The sequence below is a fragment of the Thalassophryne amazonica genome, chromosome 3, assembly GCF_902500255.1.
Source record: "Thalassophryne amazonica chromosome 3, fThaAma1.1, whole genome shotgun sequence".
NCBI classification, from domain to species: Eukaryota; Metazoa; Chordata; class Actinopteri; order Batrachoidiformes; family Batrachoididae; genus Thalassophryne; species Thalassophryne amazonica.
Genome location: NC_047105.1, coordinates 46,809,008 through 46,824,725, shown reverse-complemented (window position 1 = coordinate 46,824,725; position 15,718 = coordinate 46,809,008). Strand labels below are relative to the sequence as shown.

General features: G+C 40.6%; 1 protein-coding gene across 1 annotated transcript; it reads right to left on the bottom strand.

Moving 5' to 3' along the window:
• Positions 1 to 642: 642 nt before the first annotated feature.
• On the bottom strand, positions 643 to 15,412 carry dusp7 (dual specificity phosphatase 7). The gene is made up of 3 exons (XM_034166176.1): positions 14,874 to 15,412; positions 10,558 to 10,986; positions 643 to 4,773 (listed from the first exon to the last, which is right to left on the bottom strand). Exons 1-3 carry the CDS (start codon positions 15,277 to 15,279, stop codon positions 4,460 to 4,462), a joined length of 1,149 nt encoding a protein of 382 aa, XP_034022067.1. The 5' UTR covers positions 15,280 to 15,412; the 3' UTR covers positions 643 to 4,459.
• Positions 15,413 to 15,718: the final 306 nt, after the last annotated feature.

Here is a 15,718-nt window from a genome sequence, read left to right as displayed (position 1 = left end):
TAAAAATCAACCATATTTGTTTAAATAGAAAAGCGCTATACTGAAATAGTTTTAAAATTCAGGGCGGATGTGAATGCATCCTCAAAGATTCCTTGTATGGGGGAGATGACTCCAGACAAGAGGAGTCTATTCAAGCATGGTTGTATTATTTGAGTCACCAATGGTGGAATGGGGGAGACACTTTGCATATAGACTCATAACACATATATATACATATATACACACATATATATATGTATATATTTAGATATTCATGTTGCAAGGCCACAGGAATAGCATAGAGAACATTTTATCAAATCAGACAAAAACAACTTGTAATTATTAAAGATGGGTGGCATAACTGCCTGTTGTAGCGGTGTGTGTGCGTGTGTGAGAGTGAAAGAGAGAGTGAGAGGGTCTCCCAGGTTGGCACCAAGCTGCATTGTGTGGATACCCGATGTGAAGTTACTTCAGCGTCTCTTTGTATATTATAGTACAAAAGAATAATAATAATAAAAAAACCGTGAGGTCTTTACAATCTACAAAATACTGCAAAAGGTGTTTGAAATATTGTAGAGTTATAAAGAGGACCTCAAGTGGCCCGTTGTGGTAGAAGATAGCCCACTGTTTTCTTATTACCACATACTGATTCAAATAACAAATCGACGCTCAAATTTATTACACGTTTGTAGTGAGATACAAAGAGTATTGAACAGTCAACATTAGAAACAAGTTAGAAAGATGACATAAGGCCAGCTCAAACCAACCCTGTAGGAGGGGACAGCACAGAATGTCAACATACTTTGGGAGTCTAAGTAGAATAAAAAGTTTGCATTTGGTTTTTAGAAATACTTATGTTGTTCAGGTGCGACTGATGGGGATAGAGTCTCAGGGAAAGTCCTTGGCCTGACATGCTGTGTGGCACCAAATGCTGTGGCACACAACAGTAAAAAAAAAAAAAAACAACTACCCTCGTTTATTTGTCTTCCAGCTGGTAAAACAACATCTAAGCCGTGGATACTTCTATTAGAGAGCGCACACATCATGCTCAGGTATACAAAATAATGTAGATGTCTACTATTAGCTCTGTAATTAATTAATTTTATATATAAATAAAAATCTAATTTGTAATATAGATTTCATATATTATACCCAAGGCTTAAGGGTGAATCAACCAACACAATTTTCAGAAAAGAAATAGGTTAAACGCTATGGCTGATACTTTCCTTCCATACTATCCAATCCTGTTCAAGGAGCATCTAAGTGCAATACCGCCAAGGCCAGTCCCAGACCCACAACCTGCTTTATCATAAATAATTCCTAAAACCACAACTGCAGCGCCAAATTCCATTTTGCATCCCGAGTTCAATCTGTATATCATCAATTTTAGAACTACCTTTTTCTTTGGCAAATACCTACTTGGGCTCAAAGAGTGGAGAGGAGTACAAAGTTTGCCAAGTACAATGGTATTAATTTAACGCAAACGAACTAACCCTAACACTGATGGTTGGGGAAGGATTCCAAATTCAGTTTCAGGGAACATTGATGTTGAACAGATTTTAAGTTGACATTAAAGCAGTGTTGCTTTTCCCATTAATTTCTGTTCTCTACCTGAGCTGTCACCTTGTGATGTCCTGGCCGGATTACTTGGATCATCTGCCAACAGGTTCTACTGAAGGTGCTGTTTTGGAAGCAGGGTGGCTATAAGTTTGGAACTGAAGCGGTCACTTCAATGAGTGAGCAAGGCACCTTGTAGGCAGAGGAAGTCCAGCTGGTGTAGAGTAGTAAGTCTTGGATATCTTGTCAAACTGACTAATCCTGCATTGAAATGCATTATTGACTATAGAAAGGAGGAGGTCCCCTTGATAAGTGAAAACACGTCTTTAAGACAAATGAGACACAGCGTGCATGTATTGACCCCCAGATATCCTGCATTGATGACATCGGAACCTTTTGATCTGAGGACCTCCCTTTGTTGAATGCCAATGTGTTTTAAGAAACATAGGTCAAGCTTGTTTCGAATGGCCTCTGGGAAATATCCTCCCGAGAACTGAGGAAAAACAAGTATATTTCAATTTAACTTTTTTGCCAACTACAGTGGACATAACGAATGGGCTGGGTCTCAGCAGGATATATCTACATCAATGATTGCCTTCGGACATATACCCTAACACAGCCTGTCTCTGTGGGACTCAGATCTACAACTTGAAGTTGTCAATTCAATTATCCCATCATTGCAAACAATAAGATATATTTGGCTGAACTTGTACAATGTAGTAAGAAGACAGTAAACTGGTAAGGACATGGTATGTATCTATGATGTTCAACGATACATACCATGATATGTAAATTATCTGGATGTGGCAGAGCTTTGAAAATGTTCAAAAAATATACCGTGAGAACATGGATGCAGTAAGAACTTTGTTTTTTTAACGATGTAATTAAACCGAGAAGGGACTTCATTGATGTCATACAAATGTACCCCGGATGTACTCTCTTAGCAGCAGTCTATGGACTCCTTTGTGAAACGTACCGGTCACTGTCTATGGATCTGAAACGCAGAGCGAGAAACAAACAAAACAAAATCTCTCCCTCACCTCCCTGTGTAAATCGAGGTTTGTTTCAAAGCATGCACCATTTTGACCACATCCCTGTTTTTCAAAAATTTCATGACTCAATGTGGTCTTTGAGCATGACAGGGACCTTACCCGTGTATAGTGCTCTGAGGTGACCTGTCATGATTTGGCCCTATATCAACTGAACAGTCTCATGGGACATATCAAAATGACGTCAGATCAGTTTTGGCAAAACACAACACTAAGTCCATATGTAACTGAACATTGACATTTACTTTAACTTCCTATTACATCATATCAGAAATTCAAGCATTTATAAAAACAAAAAAAAATAATAATAATAATTACATTTAAATCTGGTAAACTGAAATTTTTAGTGGACTAAAAGTATTTGGACTGCTGAGTGAATGAATGGGTACCACAGGTTAAGAAGTACTGTTACTTCACTGTTCTAATTACTCTCAAAGCTGACAGTGTGCTACAAACTCATTCACCATTTACTTTTGGCTCCAAGATGCTGTAACAGGGAACCCCCCCCCCAAAAAACAACAAAAAATGTTCATATGCACATGGACTTACTTGTAATACATCCTGTTGTGATGAAACCAAGGAAACAGTTGAGGTTCTCTAATTTCGAAACAGCTGGAGGAAACAACTGGTACTTCTTGCTAGACGGTGGTACTAACAGCCGTGGGGATACGGAAGTAGGACCTAGGAAATGCACTCACCAAAAAAAAACAAAAACAAAACATAATCTATTAAGCTGCAACAGTAGTGAATCCCAATCCTACGGAGAAGTTGTAACCTCAAGCTGTCCTAATGTCAAACAAAGCATAAAACTTCACCATGTCTTATGCAAGGACATGGTGACTTCCTGCCCCCCCCCCCCCCCCCCCATTATGCAGCTGTTAGGACTCGTCGCAGCCTGGGACTGGCCTCTCCTCTCCACTCCTGCTCTCTGAATGTCTCATTATCTGCCTGCTTCAGGCACCAGCTCCAAGTGCCAACACGTCAATGGCTACACCACTGTGCAAACTGCATTAGGTCATTACAAACCGAAAAGCAAAGAAAGAATGTGTGTGAGAGAGAGCGAGAGAAAATAACAAGAACGCAACTAGGAATAGCTCCCCTTCTTTAGTTTTACAATCCCTTAAGCCATTATTGGATGACTCTGTTTTTGGACAAAGAGAAGAACGTTATGTGTGTATATGTATAGATTTGTGCGTCAATGTACACAAAAATGCATATACATCATGAATGTGTCAAGGACTGTCCATTTTCTGCGATGTACGTTAACACACATACAGTAGAAACAAACAAACATACATACTTCTGTTTAGGTGTGTTCATGTGTGCGTGTAAATTCCTTGGTTTGTAAAAAAAATAAAAGCTCATTCAGTAGAGTGAGATTTCCTCCTGGTAAATCCCAGATTCTCCACTTGGCACCAGTCGGCTCAGCTTGAGAGCCAAGACACAAAGACGGAGAGAAGATGCTGCCGTCTCATCAATCAAACACTGTTGATTTCTGTGTTCCGATCTTTGTATGAAGCCATCTGACGTGCTGTGGCCTTCACTCAGGTTCTCAGTCAGTAAAGTCTCCACTGACCTCAAGAAAAATCCAACAGGGCTCGTCCTCACTTGCAATCGCTCTGAGGAGGACGCTGTTAAAACCCCGCCCATCAGGTCCCCCTCTGTTAAAAACAAACAAACAAAAAAGGCTCACTCTGCTTTCATCTTCCATTTTAGCACTGCGGCCTCTCCTGTCACATCAACACTGCTCCATTGGCCACGTTCTCGCACAGTAAACTAAAACATTCACTAAAACCAGCTGCTTCTTCCAGTGCAGCCACTTGTTACCGTAGTAATATATCCACCTCGACCCAGAGGGGACAGTTTAGTAAGTTTCATGTGGACTCCAGTGTATCCAGTTGAAAGACGTGATTGGTCGGAGTGGTGAAGAAGAGCTGCTCGTGGGTTGGAGAGGAAGCGTGGTTGTCACACGGGCTGTTGAGGCCCAGTGTCCTCTCAAAGTCCAATAGCTGACCCATGAAATTAAAGTTCGGGGAAATGTTTGACTTTTTCCGCTTGACAAAGTCGTAGGCGTCATTGAGCGAGAGGTTGAGCTTCTGCATCAGGTAGGCCACAGTGACGGTTACCGAACGACTGATCCCGGCGAGGCAGTGGACCAGGATGCCGCACTTTTTTGAACGAGCCTCATCTAAAGGCGAGTAGGAAGGACAGAAGAGAATAGATAAGGAGAGAGTCAACAGGAAGAGTAACAGAAGAGGAAAAACTGTGTTACATTACAGTGAAAACGTACTGCCTATAAAGGAAACACAAATAATAACACTGAGTACAACGGCATTCACACAGGGCAGCCTTCTACCAATTCCTGGACATGCTTCCAAAAAAGAGTCAGCATCCACACCCAGATCTCTGACAACACCACACTTGATGAGCTGCTTCTTCCAGGTTTTGCAGTGATTGGATTAAAACCTCTGCCAAGTTCGAGTGGACCACTCAGATGTAAAGCGATCTCTCAGCATCGCTGTCACCAGTGAGCTTGTTTCTTCTCTTAAGATCTCATCTAAGTCCAGAATGCTGTATTTCTTAAATTTATATTGGTTGGGGATTGCTGACAAAAAATAAATGAGAAGAAACTGTTTTTTTTCTTCTAAAAAAAGGGAAAAAAAAAGCTATATATTTTTTTTCAAATATGTATATTATTTTTTCAAGAAACAAGTACATATTTACCACAGTATTTATTTGGTCTTTTATTTAATTTCTCTTTAACTTTTTTCAAATTAGGGAATAACCCCATTGTGTCTGATGGTTTGCGAAAATTCATGCTGGTTATACGGTCGCAAATGCAGCTCCGCTAACGCATCGCCGGTAAAACAGCTATTTGTGACTCTATAACAGCATGAACGACCGCAAATCGTCAGACACAAGGGGGTTATTCCCATTCAAATTCAATTCCATCATTTGCACGGTTTATTTTTCTGTACATAATTTGGTCGGCGAGGCTTACCGTCGAGCCGAGGCAGCGTCGCTCCAACAGCAGTCAGGGCGAGGAGTAATCTATCAAATGTGAAAATCCATCAAATGTGAAATGGTAATTCTGTATCAGAATCCACATCAATACTTTCATATGGTATCTTAAATTCACCCATTTAGGCAACGGCATCGGTACGCGACTTTCTCTCGTTATCAGCTAAAAGCACTAACAGCTAGCAGCCCACAGAGCCGGTGTTCTGTTGAATTGTGCATCTCGTCCAACAAATAGACCCTTCTGCGTCTGACAATATTGCGCATGCGCAGTTGCGCAGAGGACAGGAATGACATTGAACAGGAATGACATCTCGTCAGAACACCAGTCAGGGCACGGAGTAATACATCCAAATGTGAAACAGACAAATATTTTGCCACCGTTACCTCGATATTATACGGTATGAAATCTCACACACTTAACCAATCAGATTCATGGGAAAAGATGTAATTGGATTAGAACAGAAAAACATAACAAAACAGCCTCAAACATGGGGTCTATAGTTGCATCTTAAATATGACTGGCATTGTATCCGAGGGGTCGCTTCAAGATGGTGACCGTTCACTTAATTGCTGATAACTGCATCTCGTGGGCACTTGGGTGACCAAGGATTGCCTCGAGGTATAGTTGGTCTGTGAAACAGCGTGGATGTTTAAATTTCTTTACAAGTCACATAACGGTATCATACTGATATGATGTCCTGCGCTACCATATGACCAGTGGTGACCAAAGTTTAATTTAAAAAGCGAAATTGTTTCATCTTTAATAAGTGTAGTTTGTGAAATGAAAAAAGAGAGAGATCGCTGTTACACAACAGAAAAAGCATAAAACCATTATTCGATCTCAGCTCACAGACGTTGCATCGCCCCGAGCAGGAATTCACTGCACTGAAACGTCCGTTGAATGGTGTATTTTATCCTTTTGGCTACATTAATTAACAAAAAACATAAATACAGGTTAATTACAAGAAGTACTGTGTGATCAAACATATTGATATGAAAGCATTAACTACAGTGTTACTCACGGCAAATATTGTGGTTACAAGAGAGCATCCCTCTGAGGCTTGCTCAAAGATGCTGGTGAAAACAGTGTTCACTCAGGGAAATCTGCCATTATTTAGCTTTTGATATAACATCATCACAATGTAATGAACAGTAATAAATTTTATTTCCAATGATTATACCTTTTTGCTCAGCTGTTTTACAGAATACACGTCACTAAAAGCCAGACATTTCTTTTGTCTCATCCTGATGTGCATTTTCATTCAAGTAATCCAAATGGAAAAGAATGCCATCACCTTGTAATATTTGGATTGTATTTATTACGTCATATTACACAGTGAGCTGGTATATAACAGCACTATTTTTTAAAATAAAACCTTAGTGATAAAATATTTTTTCCAATTTGCATTTTCCATCAACACCAACTACAAGAAGTGTGCTACTCCTTACCTCAAGGATTAATGAAGAGTTATCAAAAGAACTGAATAAGTCTACTTATTTTGGACAGACTACAGGATGTTCGTGATTTGGTGCTTTCTCTTTTTACAGATTTGCGCAATACGGGCCAAGAAGTTGAAAATGGCCTCATCTCTTACTGGTAAGCGTTCTGGAATCCAGGTCCCCAATGAAAAACAGCTACTGATCTTGGAGAAGGACAAATGTAGTTAGCCAGTGAAATTAGCTTTAAATCACCCACCCACACACACGGTGCTGTGAAAACCTTTTTACCCCCTTGAGCTTTGACACATTTCTAACTATATAATATAAATTCTAATCCAGTTACATTTTTTCTGCAAATCTGATTGTTAACTGTGTGAGATTTCAGACTGTATAATATTGGGGTAACGGTGGCAAAATATTCGAAAGGTTCACATTTGGATGTGACCGGTGTTCTGACGAGATGTCCTTCCTGTCGACAGGCCAGCCCTCTGCCCAACTGCGCATGCGCAATATTGTCGGGTCACAGAACTGTTGATTTATGCAACGAAACACACAATTGACAGAACACCAGCTACGCACGCTGCTACGCAGATGTCATAATGGCGCTGTTAGCTAAGAGCAAGAGAAAGTTGTGTACAGACGCTGCCGCCGCCGCCGTAATGGGTGAATTTAAGCTACCATACGAAAGTATTGATGTGGATTCTGACACAGAATTATCGTTTCACATTTGATGGATTTTCACATTTGATGGATTACTGTGCGCCCTGACCGCTGTTGAGTGACGCTGCCTCACAGTAAGCCTCGCCGACCGAATTACCTACAGAAAAATAAACCGTGCAAACAATGGAATTGGATTAGAATGGGAATAACTCCCTTGTGTCCAATGATTTGCAGAGGTTCATGCTGTTTATATGGTTGCAAATATCCTTTAAAAGCTCAATGTGCGACCATATAACCAGCATGAACGTCCTCAAATCATTAGACACAACAGGGTTATTCCCTAAATATTATGTACTATAAACCTATCTTATGAACAAACAAAAAATTAAGCAAAAATCTCAAAGTCAAACCAATGGTGTGCTTTAAGATGTGCCCCATTTGTATAGTAATACAAATAAAGGAAAATGGCATTCATATAAGAAAACAGATCAAATCTAGGATGAAGTCATCCATGTGGCTTCTGGCGAACTGTAGCTGAAAGTGCCTTTTTGTTTTTAAATGAAAATCTTTGTGTTCACCTGTTTTACAGGAAAGATGCACTATGCTGTTTCTCTAATCACAAAGAAACTCATTTAGCGTTGGCATGGATGCCTTGGTGGCTCCCCTCACTAATCGTCTTTTTGCAGTCACTCAGTTTTTGAGAAATGCCTCCTCCAGACAGACTTACCATATGTGTTTATTCATGACTGATGTAAATGACATATTAGACATATTCAGTGTCTTGTAATTAATGTGTCCATCTCAACTTGTTGACAGAACACAAACTGTAAAAGTGTGCTATACTAACGGAAGCATGTATCAGAATACTTGTATTTGTGCACACCAGTGTTTACGTTTTGATATATTTAATTAACTTAAAGGTATAGTGCCACTGGGGTTTTTAAGATGTAAGTCATATAAAGAATTTTCTCTGGCACCACTATAATTTTATTCTTTAGCATTTAGATACAGGATTCATAATATAATATTGCACATATGATCAAAATTCATGCTGAAACAATTTAGAATTCCAACCCCTGAGGGGGAGAAATTCAAGGGATCAGATGCTATGACCAACATTTGGTAGATTTGGAAGTGATTTACAAGAAATCTTATGTATGTTAATGTAAGATGGGTCACAGGTAATCTCAAACCCTCACACATGCACACACGTGCGTCCTCCTGTAGTTAGTCTGCATGACAGCGAGGAAGGAAAAGACAATATTCACTATGGAATCCCCCACCCCCAAGATAAATATGTCCCCTTCATTAAAATGAGCAGTAATTTTGCAACACGTTACAACAAGCCTACATGATAATGCTTGGATTTTGGCAGAAACCAAATTTTCTCAGTTTTGTTGAAATTTGAAATGCCCTATAGATCCGTATTGTATATACATTTGTATTGAAAGGATATATTGTTTTAATATAAAAACATCTGAATTCTTTTGTAAGATTTAATGTTGGGGGAAAAAAAAAAAAAAAAAAAAAAAAACAGAAATAAATAAAAAATAGGGAATCATAAACTCTGTACTCCTAAACGCCGTTTCCTATATTATGAATTGAGATTCTTGTCTGAAGGCTGGAGTTTTCCTTTTCTTAGGTTTTTAGACCTCAACGTGGGCAAACATGAATAAAAAGCATCTTACATTATTAATTTACATGTTACAGCTTCTATTGGCTGTGATCAGCCTTTCCACTGTCACTACCAGCCATTAGAGCAAGAGTTAAGTGCTTCTTTCCTCCCTTCTTTCTTTCATCCACCTCTTATCTCTCTCTCACTATCTGCCTGTCTCCCGCTCAGATGGATCATCTGTCCTCACGCACGCACTCTTGCGCTTACGTCTCCTGTTGTAGGACAGGGGTCAACTTGACTCACAAGCTCGACCTGCCAAACGGATGTCAAATTAAAGTAATGTGTGACGTGCGCTCACTACTTCACACAAAATAAATAAACCAGTTAGAAAAAAAAAGAACCATCCCCAACGGGAAATGTGAACTGAGCGAACACTAAAGTCAATTACGCAATCAACAAAATAAGTCGCCTTACGGTAGATGAAAGTGATTTTCTGCTCTCTGGTGTACACATCCATCACTCCGCTTGTCGCTTGTATTACTCCTCGCTTATTGAAATCTAATGCTTTTCACTTTACGTAAACACTTTTTAAAAAATATTTTAGATATTTCAGAAAGGCACAATGTCTAACAAATAAGACCTGACATTTTCCTGAGACTAGAAGTGCACTTCAGTGTCACGTGTTCTGTTTGAGCCCTTTTCATAATTACCCTGTTAAACAGATCTGATGTAAATCCCAGAATGCTACGGATAACCACAAAGCAACAATTTAACATTAGTGTGACCCAAATCTGCCACGATCCCTGGCTCTGGCATATGTCACTTCCTCCCACCTAAATGGTAACACTGGTCTGAAAAAGAAAAATGTCAGCGGTTTGGACGACGCCGGTAAAAGTCTCGAGTGCTCTAATAGATTCATCTGAGAGGAAGTTCAAATCATTCCCTGTGAAACCAATCAAAGACAAAAAGGGATTCTGGTTGAGATCATGGGCCAAACCAGAAAGGTAGTTTTTCCAGGCTAAAATTCTTGCGGCTTTGGTATGACCTTGTTCCCAACTAATCCATCACTGCGTTTTTATCCAGAAGATAATTCTGACATTGAACTTATGTTTAATCTGAAATACTGACAGTCCAATAATGGTTCAACAGATTATTTTTAAAGAGCAATCCAGACTGCTAAATATTTTTTTTTTAATTAACATTACATATATCTGAGCACTTGCCACCTCCACTTACCAATAAATGAAATGGCTTCAGGGAAAAACTGAGAGAGGTTTTGGCTCCAGTGATCAGAGATGGGGATCTGCTTGTACTTGAAGTCCCCTTCATGTTCAAACATGTTGGGCAGGTTGGGCGTCACATTCAGAATGTACTTGATATTGTACTTGCTGAGTACATCCAGGTTGGCAGAATCTTTGGCACAGCCAAGGTACAGGTACGGCAGGATCTGGACAGGGAATGCTGGCTGGTTGTTGGGGAGCGGGCTGCTCTCTGACTCTGTGGCGCTGCCCGGTTCTCGGTCAGATTCCCCATCTGAGCAATCGGAGCTTATTCTGAGTCCTCCCAGACCCAGGACAGAAGCTGGTGGGGAACTGCTGGGACAGGAACCATCCAAATTGGTCTCGCAGTGCTCAGAGTACTCTGACTGGAACTTGCTGAATCCTCCTGGAGGTCAGAACAGAGTGTTAAGATAAAACAAATAAAATAACTCTTTTGCATGCTACATAAAATATACTTTGTGCTGCCTGTGCAGCAGAGGTTTGTGTGGCACAAGAGGTGGATCAGGAATGCAAATGAGAAGAAATTAGCCTTGGGAAATTATGAAGTAAAACCAGAAAACAAAATAAGAGTAAAAGACAAACTGATTGAGTAAATGTCTGCAGGTGTTAAAGTGAGAGAAGACGTGTGCGTCCTGTACACGTGTGGTCTGGTGAGCTGCATTCAGGATATATGCCACCTCTCTGCCAGCACATAATGGAATGTGCTCCAACCTTCAACAAGATGAAGTGGGAAGATAATGGAGGAAGACAATGGAGGAATGAACAGAAAATGATTTTGATGGAAAACTGTAGATGTCTGCTTCATGACACCAGGACATACTGGTAGCCACCATTCAGTGCGCATATAGCAGATTTAAAGTCATCACAAAGACAAAGCTGGATTGCATTTCATCACATTAAAGCATGAAGTCAACTTTCAGAGATTTTGCACAGTTCAAGATGGAACACATTTTCCTGCGGTGCTGAATATTCATCGCCACAGTCACTGGAACAGAATGGTTTCACACCAGGGCTGCCACAAACGATTATTGTGTGATCGACTCGTCACTGATTATTTTTGCGATTACGTACAAGTAAATTGCGGCTTAACGCACCATCATGCAGCTGTTCTTATATAAACATCATTAGCTTCAAGCTTGAAGTGTTTAAGGTCTAATGTGCTAACTAAAAAACAGACAATTGAAACCATGATCGCCAATCATGGACAGGGGTCTCATGTCAGTCACCCACATCTTCATGCTTGTTTCAGTCAGGACATTTGCTCGTAGAGGTGTATATGATGTTGGCTTGGTAACAAAGTTGTCCATTGAAGAGGAATGTATTTTTTAGCACTGTAACGTAGTGTTATAAAACATTAGCATGATTACATTTCCCATTCAAACATGACATCGCTGTTATAACGTTACAGCAAACGCATAAAGTGTGCTAAGGCTAATGAAATCGTCATCGTTAATGTTAACAGCTATCAATATAAGTAAGTAGCTCACTTTTGACGTTAATGTTAGTGGCTAATTGGCCAATTAGCTTACCAGGATAACTGTCCCTCTTCGTCAGAATCACCTCAGATGCTCCTGCATCACTGTTGTACTGCCAAGGACGCCAAGTTCTGCCTTACAGATTTTGCATTGCACATTTTTTCTATTTAATTTGGTTAAAATGCCCCCAAACGTTTGAGCTCCATTGCCGGCTAGCCATGATATTGTCTGGGCATAACTTTTACGGTGACATCACGGCTGACCCAGAGTACCACTACTGTGCATGTGTGTCAATCAATCAATCAGCATTTATTTTTAAAGCGCTTTACAGCAGCCAGATGGTGTCCAAAGTGTTTTACAGTAAAACACAGATTCATACGAATAAAACACACATACAACAAAGTAAAAACATAAAAAGGACAGAAAGGCAGAGGAATGTACAGCGGCAGCCTTGAGAGAAGAACAAAGCTTAAAAACAAACAATAACAATTATTAAATTGGTCGCTTATGATTTTGATAGTCAACATAATCGTGACTAGTCGACTAATCGTGGCAACTCCACTGCACACCCAAGAAGTCAAGCATCGACTGCATCATAGTTCTGCAAGTGCGAACAAGTGGCAGTTTTGATTTGCAACCTGTGTTATTTTTGTAAAGTGTTTCCTTCGAAGGATCAAGCAGCTCTCTTAGGACATCCTGAGAATATGCAGGATCTGCAAGAAGATGTTGCTGGACTGCTAGTCTATCCGTTTTTCCCCAACGAAAGTTTGAAATGGATGTGTCCTGGCTCCTCCACTGCTCAGTGCTTCCACCGTCTGGATGTTGGTAAGGTTGGAGAAACCAGTAGCTTAGATGCCTTTTTAACAAGCAAAATTTTCCGACCTTGACTTTGTTGAAATTAACAGATACTCCAATTGCAACACTTGAGGAGCTGAGTAAGGAATCGGAGTGTCTGCACAGTAAATTTTGCTGAGTAAAATATACTCTGCTGGGACAACATTTGATCCCAGTCTAAATAGAGTAAGATACACTAGTACAGAGTGAAATCAGCTCGACCGTCTTGTCAAATCAAGTGTATTCTACTCCAGTAAGAGTTGATTTTACACTGTGACAGAGCTGATTTACCACTGTGGTAGAGTATATTTAACTCTATTTGGACTGGGACCAAAAATTATCTCAGCAGAGCAAACTGTACTCTGCAAAATTTACTGTGTGGGTTTGCAATGGTCCTGGATCAAGCTTTCAATGACTTCCTGGACTCGGCCATCAGACGTGCATTGGTAATCCTGACATCTTTTCAGTATCACTTGCTTAGTGAGGGGGCGCCAACTATGATGTTTTAGCCATGTGGCCCATTTCTCTGTGCATGATCCAGCATGCAGGTGCTTTAGAGTTGATGACAAAAGACTGGGAAAGGTCCAGTGGGATGACCATGTTTCACATGGCTGCGGTAGACAGATGGTTTCTTTCAAGAATTGGGGATGGACAGGATTTCTGCCTGGGTGGGTGCCATCCAAGGCACAAGGCAGTTTCACAGGATGTGGTGATAAGTTGCACCAGTGCATGCTCCCAGATTTGACCTGTTGTCAATAAAAACTGGAGCAGAATTATTTCCCCACATCTCCACATGGTGTGCTACCATTGTGTGAAGTATCACTGAAATCCATAAATTGGTTAAGCAGGAGTTGGCACTTAGACAATATGGTGCAACAAATGAACACAAAAGTCCGTTGACTTCCCTCTGAAGACAGAAAAATATTGACTAGATATGATGTGAGAAGGCAGATGATGTCTGAGAAAAAGGAGTGATTGTAAACAAAAGAAAAATAGTTGCTGCTTCAGTAAATATAGCAGGAAAAACTAATTTAGTTTGAGTATTTAAAAGTAGAAAAATAACACCCTTATTTCATTCATTTTATTTTTTGACAAACAAAAGCTGTGTAATATATTAAAAACACATTTTACCTGACAAATTGATATAATAAACATGGAATTAATTGTAGGCTGCAATCAGGCAGATGTGCAGTAAAAAAAAAAAAAAAAAAAATCAGCCAATAAACTCACTTTGACACAAATTTCTCATTACTGATTCAAATGACTAGGGATTTCAAAAAATATATATGCAAGGTAAAATCCTTTCGTGTCCCGCTTCATGACATGAACTTGTTAATAAAAAGGAGATGGTGTTGTGACGTCACAGTGAATAAAGGGCTTGGACACGTGTCCATTGAGAAAAGCAGAGTCCAGCCGGACGCTCAGCCGCTCGTTTTGTGAATGAAACCTCAGTGTGCGACTCTTAGCATCTTAACACATTACATGTAATCGTAAAAAAAAAAGTAAATTTGTATCTTTTAAACGCCTCCTTTTTGATTGTTTCCGCCTTTCCCCACTCGCGTCCTTTCCTCATTTCCTTGTTCATTCATGGAAAAGAGAGAGAAAAAAGAAAAGCTCGTCTTTTCCTGAAGGAACACAACATGGCGGGGGAACATTTCTGCAGTATTTCATTGAAAATATCAATGAACTAAAAAAAATATAGATTTTGGAAGGAATAAAAATATGGTGTTTATGTTGGCCGGACAGTGTGTACCGACGCAACGGTCGTGTCAAAGTTCAAAGAATATTATTTTTTATTTTAATGTGTAAAAAAATAGTTTAACATTTACAAATAATTTTTATTACAAAAATATTATTTTTAAAAGATTTATCAACTAAAAGAAAGTTAATTAAATCAGACACCATTTAAATTATTCACACATACATACATTTATATATTAATTGAAACAAATCAATGTCTTACCTTCTAGGTAGTAAGCCTTGCAACCGTCATCCCGGAGCTTCTGGAGGAGCAGTCCCAGGACGGAGCTGCCCACGCCGGACTCCTGCTGGCGCTCCGGCGCCGCCTCGTCGTACAGAACCACCACGTCCGTCTTGCAGCGTTTGACGAACTTCTCCTTGTCCTCGTTGTTGGGGATGATGGAGCGGATCGGCAGGTTGCCCTTCTTGAGCCGGCGGAGCATCAGGCCCGGGATGGCCAGGTTGATGGCCGACTCGATGTGCGACGACTCGTACAGTTCGTGGGCCCTGCAGTCCAGCAGCAGCAGAGAGGGGGCCCCCGACTCCAGCTCCTCCTGCAGCCACTCCACGCTCTTACTCGGCATCATCGTCACGATCGCAGAGCCTCTCCGCAGACCATGAATTCTCATCAGTGAAGCGTTAGTCCGCCTGTCCGCCGGGCTGACATCAAAACACGGCCAGAGGAAATTAGACAAAAAAAAAAAAATACAATTATTAAAAAAAAAAAAATCACGGCGCAAAACTTCCTTTATTCCTCCGCCGCTGCTCGCGCACCCAACACACACACCCACCACGCACGCGCCGATGCTCCTGCTTTTGGAGCAGCAAACTTAAAACATGCAGGCGGTTCTTCTTTCCCTCCTTCCTTCAGTTCGGCGCCCGTTTCAGTGCAGTCCATCGACGCCCGTGTAAGACAGTTCGGTCCAACTTCAGCGCGCGACCCTCCGGCACCAGGTTAGAACATTACAGAGTCAAGCCCGTGATGATGGACACTCGGAGTTTGACAGCGTGGCCCGCGGACGGAGCGCCTCTGGTTTGGTTGGTTTGTCATTTCCACACTGGCGGCTA

Bases quoted from the DNA above. Each gene is read 5' to 3' on its own strand.
- dusp7 (XM_034166176.1), bottom strand. From the start codon at position 15,279: ATGAGAATTCATGGTCTGCGGAGAGGCTCTGCGATCGTGACGATGATG. The intron at 10,987-14,873 runs GTAAGACATTGA...TCTGACCTCCAG, and splicing joins CAAGGCTTACTACCTAGAAG to GAGGATTCAGCAAGTTCCAG. The intron at 4,774-10,557 runs GTAAGTGGAGGT...ACTCGCCTTTAG, and splicing joins TGAAGCCATTTCATTTATTG to ATGAGGCTCGTTCAAAAAAG.